General features: G+C 36.7%; 1 protein-coding gene across 10 annotated transcripts in view; it reads left to right on the top strand.

The window, feature by feature from the left end:
• The window catches only part of AFG2A (AFG2 AAA ATPase homolog A), a 324,349-nt gene that overhangs the window by 15,295 nt on the left and 293,085 nt on the right, over positions 1 to 15,969 (top strand). For all 10 annotated transcript variants that reach the window (XR_014811844.1, XM_084970684.1, NM_001177913.1 and 7 more), the window contains 4 exon segments: positions 665 to 794; positions 1,241 to 1,297; positions 3,105 to 3,228; positions 5,756 to 6,011. Coding sequence is in view for 9 of the 10 variants with exons in the window: in XM_084970684.1 (XP_084826810.1) it covers positions 665 to 794; positions 1,241 to 1,297; positions 3,105 to 3,228; positions 5,756 to 6,011 (567 nt within the window). In the remaining variant the exon portion in view is untranslated.

Here is a 15,969-nt window from a genome sequence, read left to right as displayed (position 1 = left end):
TCCTGTTGTGGCTCAGCGGATCGACAGTCTGACTAGCATCAATGAGTATGTGAGTTTGATCCCTGGCCTTGCTCAGTTAAGGATCTGGCATAGCTGTGAGCTGTGATGTAGGTCGCAGACATGGCATGGATCTGGCATTGCTGTGACTCTGGCATAGGCCAGCAGCTGCAGCTCTGATTTGACCCCTAGCCTGGGAACTTCCATATGCCAAAGGTGCAGCCATAAAGATTAAAAAAAAAAATCCCTTGGATTGATATTTTGCTAGTATTGCTTATATTCTCTGAGATGGTTAGTTGGGATAAAAATTGGGATTGGTGGCTTGTTTTGGATGCCCTTGTTGTTTGGGATGCCTTTGTTGTTTTCTGATCATTGGAGTGTGCTGTGTGGGATGGGGCATGACAGTAGAGGGGGTGTCCAGTCAGTTTTTTACTAATCAGCTTGGGTCTTCAGACACAGAACAATTCATTGCTAGAGATCACTGTTTAGGCAAGTTACTCTATCTTTCTAGGAGGAATAAAGAAGTTCTCACTCTTACTTTAGTTTTGATGCATGGTAAATTTATTTTATAAATTGTTTTTGAAGTCATGGAATAACACAAGAATTATGTTGTTGTTAAGAACAACCTAGTAATGTGGAATCCAGTGTTCCCTGCTTTTTCTTCTAGGAATTCCTCCCCCTAGAGGAGTGTTGCTCTATGGCCCTCCAGGTACTGGAAAGACAATGATTGCCAGAGCTGTTGCTAATGAAGTCGGTGCCTATGTTTCTGTAATAAATGGTCCTGAAATTATAAGCAAGTAAGTGCATAATTTAATAGAATAAACAATATTGTTAGATACACTTTTCTTTTTAGATATACTTCTTAAATGTGGTTTTTAAAAAATGGCTACATAATATTCTGTCTGGGTATTTCATATATTTAAATATTTTAAATTTGCTTTTAATGTGTATAAAAATTAAGTTTGGAAATTCCTGCTGTGGTGCGGTGTGTTAAGACTTGACAGCTGTAGCTTGGGTCCCTGTGGAGGCACAGGTTCGATCTCTGGCCTGGGAACTTCCATATGCCATCATATGGCCATCAAAAAAAGAAGAAAGAAAAAGAAAAAAGGAAAAGATTAAGTAGGAAAATTTTTGAAAGTAGTTTCAAGTGTTCTGGGAATATTTGGAAAGTCAGATGAGCTTTTATAGACGGAGCTTTGAAAACAATAAGAGTGGATCCTTAAATGTATTTTATTTGTTACAGATTCTATGGGGAGACTGAAGCGAGGTTACGTCAGATATTTGCTGAAGCCACTCTGCGGTATTCTTTATTTTTGGACATTTGGAATTAGTAGTCAAGGCTGTATTAATCAAAGTAGAGACAGTATCTCTTTATATGAAGCATGAAAGAAGAGAACAAAAATAGTAGTCATAGCACTGGAAATGGATTGTAAATTTAAGGAGGTTCTCTTTAATCTATTTCTAATACTATTTTGGAAATGTGATAAATTATTAAATTACATAATGTAGCAAAAATGTACAAACTTACTAGTTATAACTCATGGGGATGTAATCTGTTGTGACTGTAGTTAATGATACTGTATTGGATATTTGAAAGTTTCAAAGAGAGTGGATTTTAAAGTTCTCTTTACAAGAAAAAAAAGTTTATAACTGTAGGGTGACAGTGTGAGCTAGACTTATTGTGGTGATCATTTCCTAAATGCTGAGTCATCATGTTGTATACCTCAAAGTAATATTATGTCATATGTCAACTATATCTCAATTTTTAAAATTACGTAAGGTAAGAGAATTAAGACAGCGCTGTCTGATACAGTGTGTGACTTTGCCTGCCAATGTTAATTTATTATTTTCTTTCTTTTGGGTACTCAGGCATATCCAGTGTATCTAGTTCCCAGAGTAGACTATTACAGTTGTCCTTTAGACTTAAAACTTTGTCTTGGAGTTCCCGTCGTGGCGCAGTGGTTAACGAATCCGACTAGGAACCATGAGGTTGCGGGTTCGGTCCCTGCCCTTGCTCAGTGGGTTAACGATCCGGCGTTGCCGTGAGCTGTGATGTAGGTTGCAGATGCGGCTCGGATCCTGCGTTGCTGTGGCTCTGGCATAGGCCGGTGGCTACAGCTCCGATTCGACCCCTAGCCTGGGAACCTCCATATGCCGCGGGAGCGGCCCAAAGAAATAGCAAAAAGACAAAAAGTAAATAAATAAATAAATAAAAATTAAAAAAACAAAACAAAACAAAAAAACTTTGTCTTATTACACTATGTTTTAAAGGGACACATTTTTTGCTTTAAAGATGATTCTTATTAATTATTCCTCAATTTAGGCTACCATTGTTTCATTGCAAGGAATATTAGCGGATGGTCTATAACTTGGTCTAATGTAATTTATAATATAGCTATGTCTCTTCCATTATTTTGGTATGTCACTTACCAGAATTACTGCTATCTTATCAAAACTTCCATTTATAAAGTCACCCCCCCCAGCAGTAGTAGATGAAACAAGTAGTTTTTACTCCCAATATTGAAAAGTTGAGAACCAGTGGTATACTTTATTGTTTAATATGTTTTTACTGTCCCATTGCTATGTTCCTAGCAGTTGAGGTTTCCTCTTATGAGAGAATTCACATCTTTTTATGGGAGAATGATCATCTTGAAAGTTGTTTTTTCAGTAAATTTTAAAGGAAGAGCATTTCTACTTTATATTCATTGGACTTTAAACTGGCTTCAAGGAATGGCATTATGGGCTCAACTTTTGAATTGATGCAGGCATAGTAATTTAGTGGGTATTAGTGGGAAGGTTCTGTTTGGGTGTAGAGGCTCATCTCATAAGCAGTACATGTTCTCAGTACTCTACTTTTTATTGAGGACATATCAACTAGAATGTGATATTAGTGAGTTAATAATTTGAGCTAGAATTTAAGATTTTTCAGATTAACATCCTATTGCTTTTATCTTTAATATTATTAACTAAGTCCTAAATTTGATGCATTTTGCATTTTCAATCAAAAAATCAAAATGACTTAATTTCAATTTTTAATTGAACTGCAGTGTATCACATTTAAAAATTAAATGTGTATTAGAGAATTCATTTATTTGCTTATTTTTTAGGCACCCATCAATTATTTTTATTGATGAGCTGGATGCACTTTGCCCTAAAAGAGAAGGAGCTCAGAATGAAGTGGAAAAAAGAGTTGTAGCTTCACTCTTAACACTGATGGATGGTATTGGTTCAGTAAGTATAGCACCAGTATTGATTCCTGTAGTTGGGGGTAGATTCTTAATAATATGTTTGTTGTGGCAAAAACTATCAAATAATGTCTGAGTTTTGGGGATTGTCTAGGGTAAGGAAAAAATATTAGCTGTAAAAACTAGAGGATAGACCCATAAAATAGTTTTCTTTATTGATTTCTTAGTAGCAGCTGGGGCAATATAAACTAGCATCTAAAATTATATACAATGATAGATTCCTTTTGTAGTAAATGGTATTAACCTAAAAACCTGAAGCAAAAACCAGTAAGGAAAATTTAGCAGTTCAGTTTAGGGGATTTTAATAAGAAATGTCGTAAGTCTTATTAGTTTTGTAAAAATTATGAGTTCCTACTGTGGCAGCAGGATCAGCAGTGACTCTGCAATGCTGGGATTCAGGTTGGATCCCTGAACCAGCATAATGAGTTAAGGATCCTGCATTGCCGCAGCTGTGGCATAGATGGTAACTGTGGCTTGGATCTGATCCCTGGCCTGGGAACTCCATATACCATGGGGTGGGCAAAAAAGAAAAAAAAAATTAATTCCCTGGGATCTTTAAGTTTGGCAAGTGATTGGACAGAAAGTGAGAAAATTGTGTTTGTATAACATTTAAAAAGATTGTAAATAACTCATTATTTAGAGTCATAGTATGTTAGAACCAAAAGAAATTTTAGAAATCACAGTCCCAAGTTATTCTTTTGTACATTAAAAAACTGAACAGTTAGAACTTTCTGTTGTACTGCCCATTGGTAGAAACTGAATATGTGAAAATACAGGAAAGTTTGGTATTGTCTATTTTATCTGCTAACCTTGTTACAGTTTTAAGAGTAACACAAGGGAAGGGCTATTAACTGGGGGAAGCTGGACCACCACCTGTTTCTCAATCTTAGCGTAGTACCTAGGTGTGATCATCATGTCCCTAGTTCTCAGCTTAAAAAGCTGGAGAATTCAGTATTGTTAGTGTGTTGGAGATAATAGGGACTCCGAGGATAGACCATGATAACAACACTCAAGAGGGTCTGATATATAAATTAGGACACCAGTTTGTCCATTTATAATAGGAACTATAATTATTAAGCTGACCACGTTTTTAGATGAATGACTTTCTTTTCACCTGGAAGACAGATATACGTGGAGAGTTGTATTATAATTAGAATGGATTTTGGTAAGTAGGAAATCAGATGGAAGGCTGTGTGTTAGAGGATCTTAATCACTATGTCATTGCCCCCACTTTCTCTGCCACTAGGATAGGCCTTCTGTGAACTGATGTTCTTGCCTTTGGGCAGGACTGAAAGATTATGTTACTGATGATTTAGTCTGAAATATTTAAGTGCCTGTATTTTTGCTTTCTAAATTCACAATTCCTAGACTCTTATAATCCATACATTTTCTATTGGTGCATCCAGTGTAATTGATTAGGTTTGAGTTTTCTTCAAATCACATTCTAGTTAAGCTTCTCTGTTAAGATTACACTTGGGTCGAAGTTCCCGTCATGGCGCAGTGGTTAACGAATCCGACTAGGAACCATGAGGTTGCGGGTTCGGTCCCTGCCCTTGCTCAGTGGATTCACGATCAGGTGTTGCCTGTGAGCTGTGATGTAGGTTGCAGACGCGGCTCTGATCCCGCCTCGCTGTGGCTCTGGCGTAGTCTGGCGGCTGCGGCTCCGATTCAACCCCTAGCCTGGGAACCTCCATATGCCACCGAAGTGGTCCAAGAAATAGCAAAAAAAAAAAAAAAAAAAAAAAAAAGACGAAAAAAGATTACACTTGGGTCATTTGAATAGAATGTTGGATAATTTCTACAGGTGGCTGATCATGATCATAGGTTTTTGTTGTTACAAAGTTTATTCTCAGACCAAAAATCCATATATATTCAAAGATATCTGGTACTTGGATATTGGTTATATTGTTGTGTATATTCTCAAGAATTTAAAAATTTAGCAAAATAAAAAAGTTCATACATGAAGAAGATTTCTGAGACAACTCTGATAAAGCTTTTTCTGTTTGAATCATATGTAGGTCATAATCTTTGCTTTCGTAGGGGAAAAGTACAACTTAAAATAATTAAACAAATTAATGAGTCCCCTGGTGGTCTAGCAGTTAAGGATTCAGTTTTGTCACTGTTGTTGCTTGGGTTCAGTCCCTGGCCTGGGAACTTCTGCAAGCCATGGGCATGGTCAAAAATATAAAAAAAAAAAAACAAATAAAACAACTATTTGGTATAGGGCATATCTGTTATTATTCATGAGAATTGTGTAGTTGAGATGCTAGACGTGGCGAAACCATTGTCACTTATAGTAGATGGAGAGGAAATTATTGGAAAACTTTCTAGATAAGAGAGCATTTAGACTGACCTTTGGGAAATGGGGGACGAATGATAAAATTTGGAATATAAAGGATAGGAGTTAGCAACCTGTACAGTTAGATCTATCCTTGTCCACATAGTGCATATTTGAATTTTTTTTTTTTTTTACTTTTAGAAGAATATGTAACATTTTTTTTTTATTTTGTTAGGAGGGAAGTGAAGGACAGGTGTTGGTCCTTGGGGCCACAAATCGCCCTCACGCTTTGGATGCTGCACTCCGAAGACCTGGACGATTTGATAAAGAGATTGAGATTGGAGTTCCAAATGCTCAAGACCGGCTAGATATTCTCCAGAAACTGCTTCGAAGGGTACCCCATTTGCTCACTGAAGCTGAACTGCTACAGCTGGCAAATAGTGCTCATGGTTATGTTGGAGCAGACTTGAAAGCCTTGTGTAATGAAGCAGGTGAGAGTGATTTTGCTATATTGAGTTTGTCCTGCTGTACTTACTAACTCTAATATTTGCAAACTGGTAATTTATATCTCACTTCTTTCCTAATGGAAATAGCTAATTTTTTCTAATCATAAAATATATATATTTTTGAAAACAAGTCTGGATAATTCAGAAAACAAACAAAAAAAAGAAATAAGAATCACTCTTAATCCTACTTCCTAAAAATAACCACTGTTTTAGTGTCTATCCTTTCAGACTTTTCCTAAGTACAGACATACACACACATACATATGTAACTGGATGCATTAATGACAGTACTGATGATGACAATATTTATTGATATTATGGTACGGAAATAAGGGAGAAGCGTCTGTGGTAGGATGAAAAATTTTCTTAAGGAATAGCTTTGTATTTGTTGCAGTACTAAAAAAGTACTTAGTGAGACCTAAGAATTCTATGTCTCAGAATAATGTTATAGGGTTTTTTTTTTTTTTTACCCGAGGCATATGGAGGTTCTCAGGCTAGGGGTCAAACCATAGCTACAGCTGCCAGCCGCAGCCACGCCAGTTCTGAGCCGTGTCTGTGACCCACACCACAGCTCAGAGCAACGCCGGATCCTCAACCCACTGACTGAGGCCAGGGATTGAATCCGCATCATCATGAATCCTAATAGGGTTTGCTAACTGCTGAGCCACGACTGGAACTCCAGGGATGTTTAAGTCTGAAAATGTTTAAGAGCTTTTATTAATCAGTTGACTCTGACTTTAAGAACTTCGCTATAGCATAACAGTAGTTACTTTGGAAACTCTTGGGACTTTTTAACATTTTTGCAGTTTTTAGGGTGATATTAACTATGAAAAATGTAATCAAATCAGGGCAGTTTTTATCACCTATGGAAGTATTTGATTCGGCAGTAAGAATTTATTGAAAACTTTTTTTTTTTTATTCTGAGAGTATTCATTTCTAGAAAAGTTTTCTTTCCTCTGAAGACTGGGCATATATCTCATAGCATCTCTAGTTTGCTAGTAATCTTAGGTTTCTTAAATTTATTTTGTTCTCTTGTATGGGTTTATGTTTCTGAGGTTTTTTATATTTCGGAGGAACCTGTTTTCAGTTGTGTCATTCCGTTGTTTTAATTTGTTATCTATCCAATATCTTAACAAGCTGCTTTAAGTAAAGTTTAATCCTTTTAGATAGCAGAAGAAATTGAATTCTGAGTTGGGAATTTATACATAAAATACAGTAATTTTTATCTCCAAATCATTGATTCACAGTTTATCTAATTTAGTAGGTTTCGAATGCTCTTTCATTAGTCCTTTGAGCCTTCTAATCTGGCCTAAATGTGTGCAGGACAAGAGGTTTGAGGAGGAAGAACAGAAAACTTGTAAGAGATATTTAGGAGTCTTTGGATATCTTATATTTTGTGGGGGAAAAAAATCAGTTTTACTTCATTCTATTGGGTCATTATCACAATTTCCATTTTGGAGGACTCAAAACTGGCAGAGACTACAGATTATGTAAACTATGAGGCAAATACAAACTGTATTCTGGGACATTATGGTCCAGGACAAAGTCCCTTTCTGTCTAGTTTCTTGTGTTTCACAAGAAATGGCAGGTTTGGTCATAGAAATGAATTCCCTAGTGATCAAGATGCTTAAGTATCAGTGGGTAGATAACTTTGCTTCCTTTATTCTACTGGATGATAAGGAAGAGTCTGGATGACTCTTTAGGCATTGCTTTCGACTTGCTTATCTAGGCAAGGATTCATTCTTCAGCATCCTTTTTCAGTCATTTTTTGACTCTAAATACATTCTAGAAGGTTCTGGGATTTTTTTTTTTTTTTTTTTGCTATTTCTTTGGGCCGCTCCTGCGGCATATGGAGGTTCCCAGGCTAGGGGTCGAATCGGAGCTGTAGCCACTGGCCTACGCCAGAGCCACAGCAACGCAGGATCCGAGCCGCATCTGCAACCTACATCACAGCTCACGGCAACGCCGGATCGTTAACCCACTGAGCAAGGGCAGGGACCGAACCCGCAACCTCATGGTTCCTAGTCGGATTCGTTAACCACTGCGCCACGACGGGAACTCCTGGGATTCTTGCTGTACAGAAACACACAATTTGATGAGGGAAAGTAATTTGTAAACAACTAATTATGCGGTGAGATACATACTCATGATACTAGGGATAATGTAGTGACTTCTATGGAGAAAGGAAATCCTCTGGTTATATAGAAAAAGTGACATCTAAGAATCTTAAAGAAAAAGTTGAAGTTGTAGTCAGATTGAGGACATGAGAAGGTGGGAAAGGAAAAACAGTCTTTCATCTGATTCTCACACCAATCCTGTGATATACGTATCAGACTCAAAAACACATCTCCCAGCTACTCTGTGGCAAAGCTGGAATTTAAACTCAAGGTCCAAATGGATGCCCTTAATCATAAAAAAAAAGGTATTTTTCAGAGTGATGTAATACTTTTTGATTTAATTTTAGTCTATAAATCTAAGCGTAGGATCAATTTATAATGTAAAAAATACCTCCATATATTTTCACAGGTAAATGTAGTCCAGAAATTAAGTTGTGTCCTTAGACTTTTGGGAAAAAGTGATGATGTAACTCACGTTTCTAGATATAAATAGGAGCATCCATTTGCATGGGCACTATAGTACCCTCAAGAACTTTAGGAAAATGGCAAGAAAAATTCAATTCTGCTGGTTATGTTACATTTAATTGAAAAGTTGTGAAAGGCTCAGAAGGTGGGATGGGGATAGGCCTCTAACTGAAGGCCTTTCTCAGTTAAAAAAAAAAAGGATGTACATGTTAAAATAAAAAAGGATGTACTTGGAACATACAAGCAGTAAATAAGATTTTTTAAATAACTTGTTGAAGTATAGTTAATTTACAATGTTGTCTTAATTTCTTCTGTACAACAGAGTGATTCAGTTATATATACCCACACATATCTCTTTATTATATATAAATACATATATTTTTCATATTTTATATGTATATATATTTTCATGTTCTTTTCCATATGGTTTATTTATTTATTTATTTATTTATTTATTTATTTTTTTGTCTTTTGTCTTTTTGTTGTTGTTGTTGTTGTTGTTGTTATTGTTGCTATCTCTTGGGCCGCTTCCGCGGCATATGGAGGTTCCCAGGCTAGGGGTTGAATCGGAGCTGTAGCCACCGGCCTACGCTAGAGCCACAGCAACGCGGGATCCGAGCCGCGTCTGCGACCTACACCACAGCTCACGGCAACGCCGGATCGTTAACCCACTGAGCAAGGGCAGGGACCGAACCCGCAACCTCATGGTTCCTAGTCGGATTCGTTAACCACTGCGCCACGACGGGAACTCCCCATATGGTTTATTACATATTATTAAATATAACTCCCTGTGCTATACAGTGGGACCTTGTTGTTTATTCATTCTGTATATATAGTTTGCATCTGCTAAGTCCAAACTCCCACTCAATCCCTCCCTCATCCTTTCTCCCCCTTGGCAACTACAAGTCTGTTCTCTATTTCTATGACTCTGTTTTGTGGATAAGTTCATTTGTGTTGTATTTTAGATTCCACATATAAGTGATATCATATGGTATTTGTCTTTCTCTTTCTGACTTCATTTATATGATCTTTAGGTCTATCTATGTTGCTGCAAATGGCATTATTTCATTCTTTTTATGAGTATTACTCAGCCAAGTAATATTCCATTGCTTATATATACCATATCTTCTTTATCCATTTGTCTGTCAATGGACCTTTAGGTTGTTTCTATTCGTGGTTATTGTAAGTAGTGCTGCTATGAACATAGGGTTGCATGTATCTCTTCAAGTTTGAGTTTTGTCTGTGTATATGCTCAGGAGTGGGATTTATGGATCATATGGTAGTTCTATTTTTAGTTTTTTTTGGGGCACCTCTGTACTCTTTTCCATAACAGCTGCACCAGCTTACATTGCCACCAACAGTGGAGGTGGATTCCCTTTTTTGCACACCCTCTCCAGCATTTCTTCTATGTAGACTTTTTATTGATGGCCATTCTGACTGGTGTGAAGTGATACCTCATTTTAGTGTTGATTCAAGCAGTAAATATTAACTGCTGTTAATATGACTTAATAATTTCAGATTATCAGGTATTTAACGGATCTTCTGTTTGATCTGGCAATGAATCAGATTATGAGAAGATAATCATTAAAAGGTTTAGTCTTAAAATGAAAGTGTCTAGTAGGGAAAATATGTGGTTTGTGTATACTCTCTTAAGGACTAGGTATATTGTACTATGTAGTATTTTTCTCTAACTTTATGTAGCAGAATAAAGCTTAAGGACATTGCGCTAAAATTTTTTGTAAGGGATTTTTCTAAAGAGGCAGGGGCATATAGTAGAAAATGGATTTTGATAGTTGGACAGACCTGCCTTTAAAATCAGGCTTGTATTCTTGGGCAAGTACTTTGCCTGAGTCTTAGTTTTTTTCCATTTGTAAATTGAGGGGGTTGTGGTAAATGATATCTAAGTGCCCTTGTAAATATGACATTCCCTGGATATAAGGGAGAACAAGAAAGAAATGGAAAAAAGAAAGGAAGGAAGGGAGGGAGGATAGGAAGGGTTGGACGAACTAGAAAAGGGGGAAAATAACAAGGAACTACCAAAGTCCAGCATTAAATCTGGCCTGGCCTCGTAAGCTACTTTCATAAATGGCCTTTCCACCCTTCAAAAGAGATTGTCTTCTCTTTTGTACTTGTTTGTCTGAGTGATTTTTAAACTTAGGTGGTTAGTCAGGGCTTTCTTCCATGGTATCCTTAGAGATAATGCTACAAAGCAGACTAATGTTGATTATGAAGTTAACTGCATTTTCTCATTGAAACAGTTCTATAGTTTCTAAGAACTTGAGTAAACTATACATTTGGTTAATATTGTGACTCAGAGGAAAGATAAAAGAACTTAAACTCTGTAAGCATTAAAAATAGTAAGAATTAGGAGTTGTCTTATGGCACAGCAGGTTAAGGATCTGGTGGTGTCACTGCGGCTTGGGTTGCTGCTATGGTGCGGGTTTGGTCCCTGGTCCAGGAACTTACACAGTCCACGGGTGTGGCCCCCCAAAAATTAGTAAGAATTATGCTCCAAGTGCTACAGACTAAGCATAAGGGTATTTCACTTACTGCACACACAAAGGGCATCCCTAATGTGTGCATTGAGTATAGGAAAAAAAAAATCAAAAACAAAACTCAGCCATATTGTAAATTTGAAGTATGTAGTACTTTCCTAGTTCTCGATTTAAAAAATTGAACATTTAATGTCACCTATTAACTAAATTTAGAGGAGTTATTAGGGGAAAAATTGAATGGCTCTCACTGCACCTGCACACATGGAGGTTCCCAGGAGTCTGATTAGGGCGTACCCGCTGGCCTACACTATAGCCAAAGCAACACAGGATTTGAGCCACATCTATGACCTACACCACAGCTCACTGCAACACTGGATCCCTAACCCACTGAGTGAGGCCAGGGATCAAAACTCCTTCCCCATGGATGCTAGTCAGGTTTGCTGACTGCTGAGATAGGATTGGAAATCCTGATTTTTTTTTTTTTTTTTAACACAGTAAGTGTCCTTGGACAAGTAGAAACAGTCACACTTAGTACATTGACCTTAGAATTAAACACAAAGTTAGAATCGTAATTTTTACAGAAAGAGTCATGGTAAAAATCTTAACATTTGGAGGCAGTACTAATGATTTCTAATACAAAATAAGTGCACAGTAAGTATTTGATCCAAAAAATATATGTGAAAACTGAGAGACATAATGAGGCATAATTACCACTACACTCCCCTTGGTAGAGTAATAAACATTATATTTATTAACCTCAGAGTTGAGTTGAGTTTTATCTTTAAATCCCTGGCGAGATTCATCTCTTCCTGTTCTCTGTTGGCTTTCAGAAATCCCTGCTTTGTGCTGAGGATACAACTCCAAGTGGTTACTGCTATCTTTATAGGTAGCAATAGACAAGGTAGTGTTCTGTGATGCACTAAGCAACTGTTGCTGTTTTTTTTAAAAACATTTCCAGTCTTATCCTTGTCTTCCCACTGAGGATTTTTCAACTGTGATTCTGACTGTGGACTTTATATTGCTTAAAACCAGGGCTTTTTAGGAGGCAGTTTCATTGCTTACCATTTCGTTGTTTACCAGCTGTGTTTAAGCAGACATCTTAACAGTTCCCACTGGCGTATCTGGGAAGTGAGGCACCTTGACCTCCAAGTTTGTGAGGACAGTGAGAGACTCCAACTTCAGGAGATGTATTCCTGAGTACACAAGTTAATTCTGTCTCTATTATTTATTCTTTTCTGCAGAATTCAGATTCATTTCACATGTTTTCAATTCTAGACGCATCACTTGGAGTTAAAGTTCTCAGACTTTATCATGTATCAAAATCAGCTAGAGAACTTAGTAAACTATAGATGGCTGGCTGTACCCTATTCCTAGGGTTTCTGATTTAATAGGTTTGGGGTGGTGTCTGGGAATTCTTAACATGTTTTCAGCTGATGCTGATGCTGCTGGTCTGGGGACCACACTTTGAGAACCACTGATAGGGGACATTTGTTCCTATATCTCATTATGCATCAGGTTCATCTGGGAAGCTACATCTGTGCATACAATGGATACGTGATCTCTCTTTCTCTCTCTCTCTCACACACACTCTCTCTCTCTCTCTCTCTCTCTCTCTCTCTTTCTATCCTTCCTCATACTTCATTGAACAAGGGAAGTGGGAAACTGGAATCAGTATGTGTTTCCCAAGTGATTTTGAAGTAACCAGTCTTGGATTTGCCTGTGAACAGGTATTTGTATCATTGAATTAGGCCAGTGATTCTCCTGTGTTAAACCTGTGTAGTAGAATTCTCTTGTAGTACCTGTTAAAACACAATTTTTTTTTTTTTTTTTTTTGGTCTTTTTAGGCCCACACCTGCGGCATATGGAAGTTCCCAGGCTAGGGGTCGAATTGGAGCCATAACCGACAGGTCTATGCCGCAGCCACAGCAACACCAAGATACAAACTGCGTCTGCAACCTCCACCATAGCTCACGGCAACACCAGATTTCTTAACCACTGAGCCAGAGATATGTCCATTTCTATCCAAAGTAAAGCAAAAGAAAGTTTTGATATGCTTTCACCAAAAAAAAACCCCCAAAACCAAAAACTGCATTAAGTTTAGGTAATATAATTCTCTGACTCTCTTTGACAGTGTTGAGTTTTTTTCTGGAGTTTTTAATGTGATAGTAACATACTATTCTGAACTACTGTATCATTTCATTTCCCACTCTAGGAGAAAATGAATGTTCATGTTTGTCTTGTAGTTGTGTCTAATGGTCCTGAATAAAACTTAAAAATGACAAATAATTCTGAAAGAGAAAGCCACAATGAGGTAAATAGTTAAAGATTAATAGTGAAGAATACAAATAAGAATATAGACTTGTGTTTTTCCTACAACATTTGCTTATGGTTTGTGAACATGTATCTTCTTTGAGCTTTCTGTGTGTTGGCTATCTGATGGTTTTCCTTTTCCTGGATGGCCTTCTAGCCAAGGAACCTCTGCCTTTTTAACAAAAAGTGATACATAGATATCTAGTAATTGCATTCACTGAAGTGATTCAGAATTTCATAAAACGTAAGTGAACCATCTCCCTAATTGTTTTGGTAATCTTAAAATTATTGTTTGTGGGTTATTAATACAAAAGATCGAATTCCCTGTAGCATGTATGTTTGCTCATGCTTTTCCAGAGGACAGAAGGTTTCAGTTTATCCCAGAGTTTGTAAGAATGATAGTGTCTTTCACAGTGTGCTTATTCTCAACTTTTCTAATCATTTATTCCAGTGTTACTGAATATTTTCCATATTATTAAACTTTGTCTCCATAATTAATAAGAAAGTCAGGAATACTATAGCAGTGTTTCTTTCAACACTTGGATCTCTTATTATCTGAGCAGATATAATATTTAATGTCGAGGGTTGAGTGTGAAACTGATTTTCAAATGTTGTTTTCTTTATAATGAATTTTTGAGCTAGAGTGTGATTTGATAAGTTGTGACTTGTCCAAAACCTAATGTTTTGTAACTCACCTTTTTAAGCAGAGAGCAGCTGCATTTTGAAATGTTTTATCTCAAGTAGACAAGCTGTTTATAAGCTCAACTCTGACACATCCTGACATTTAATGTCTATGTTTGCATCCCTCCTGGGATTAGGCTGCCTTTCTAATTAATTAGTTGTATAGCCTTTTATTAATTCCCTCAAAATTTATGATGCTTTAAATTAACAACATAGATAAGCATACCACACTTTTTTAGAAAACATGAAATGTTAATTATGCAGCGGAGACATGAATTATATAAACTCTGCTGAATGTTAGAAGATGCTTAGCAACAGTGTTTTCCAAATGCAGGGATTTATTATAAACTTATCCTTCTAAGGCTGCCTGTGCCATTTCAGGAGAGTGAATATAAATAGAGCTTGATTTCTTCAAGAAGTGGACTCAGTCGTTTTGTTTACAATAGAAGGAAGTATTTGCTTCACATCTCTAAGAATTTATCTTTAGCATCCTTGTTGATTACACATCATTTCAACATGTACTTTTCAACCAAATACTTGTGCCTTGATAAGATAGCAGCGCAGAACAGGAAGAATTAAAACTCTTATTTAAACAATGATTTTGTCATCATTACACTTACGTAGGTCTAGTAAAAATACTGAATCTAATTACTGTAATGTAACTTTTTTTGAAATGGAAAATTTTATCTGTCTTGTACCAGCGTTCTGAGATATTTATAGCTTTTAGTCCTCCCTCCCACCCTTCACTAGCTTATTTTAACAGGAATTTATAGAGGATCTACTACATACAGCTCAGCTCTTAAGAAAGATTCTTTTTCTAACATTTTCCATCTTTTTGAATTATGCCTATGTTGTTTCTAGGATAGAGTTAAAATATTGATTCTATAAAAATACATATCTTTAAATAAAGTCCAGGGAAATAGTGGGGTTTGGTGGAAAACTCATGGTGAGCTCTAGTTTCAAATGTTAGTACTATCCCTTATCAGCTGAAAGTCATTGAGCAAACCATTTAACCTCTTGAACTGTTTCCTCACCTGCTAAATTAGGGAGTTCTTAGGAGGTTTAGAAGTATAGCCTGGCATGGAGTTCCCACTCTGGTGCAGCAGGTTATGGATCCAGCATTGTCTATAGCAGCTCAGGTTGCAGGCCCATTGCAGTAGGTTAAGGACCCAGCATTGCTGCAGCTGTGATGTAGGTCACAGCTCCAGCTCAGATTCAGTCCTTAGCGCAGGAATTTCCAATTGCCATGGGTGAGGCTAAAAAAAGAAAAAAATGAAGACGTATACCCTAGCAGCATTGTTCATGGTGTTTATACAGGTCCTTGGTAAATATCATTTTCTCTTTTTTAAAAAAAATTTTTCTTGTTTGGTGTGTATTTATGCAGTTCTCTCGTAAAAGCTTATTTGAATTTTGGCAATATTTCTTGTTTTATTAAGTTTCTTGATTATTCTAGTATAAGAGATAAAGGGAAATCTGACAGAATTCTTTACCTTGCTAGACTAGTGATTTTTACTGAATCTGTATTCAGTAAAAGTATTGTCCATATTAGAAATATGCAGACTAGAGTTATGGTTTGTTTTGGGGGTGCCTCCCTGACAGATTTTCTTGCTGAATTCTGTCAGGCACAGTCAAAATCACAGTCTCTTCTCTCCCCTACCCACCTTGTCTCACATGTTAAGTCCACTGTATGCCTGTGGTACAGCAACAAAATTAAACTGATGTGTCTATCATGATTATCACTCTAATATATTTTATAAGGGATCATATCTTTATTCATTATTGTAGCAGGATAAATAAGCAGTAATTATGCAGTATAATATCTCCTAAAGCAAGAATTACCCTTATTTTATATAATTCTGAAATATGATAGTTATG

Source organism: Sus scrofa, chromosome 8 (genome assembly GCF_054392235.1).
Source record: "Sus scrofa isolate SSC_HxYL_T2T_F1_AM1 chromosome 8, Sscrofa_HxYL_maternal_Yorkshire_Landrace_v2.0, whole genome shotgun sequence".
NCBI classification, from domain to species: Eukaryota; Metazoa; Chordata; class Mammalia; order Artiodactyla; family Suidae; genus Sus; species Sus scrofa.
The sequence above is the reverse complement of the archived record's forward strand: the minus strand, read 5'-3'. Positions and strand labels throughout refer to the sequence as shown.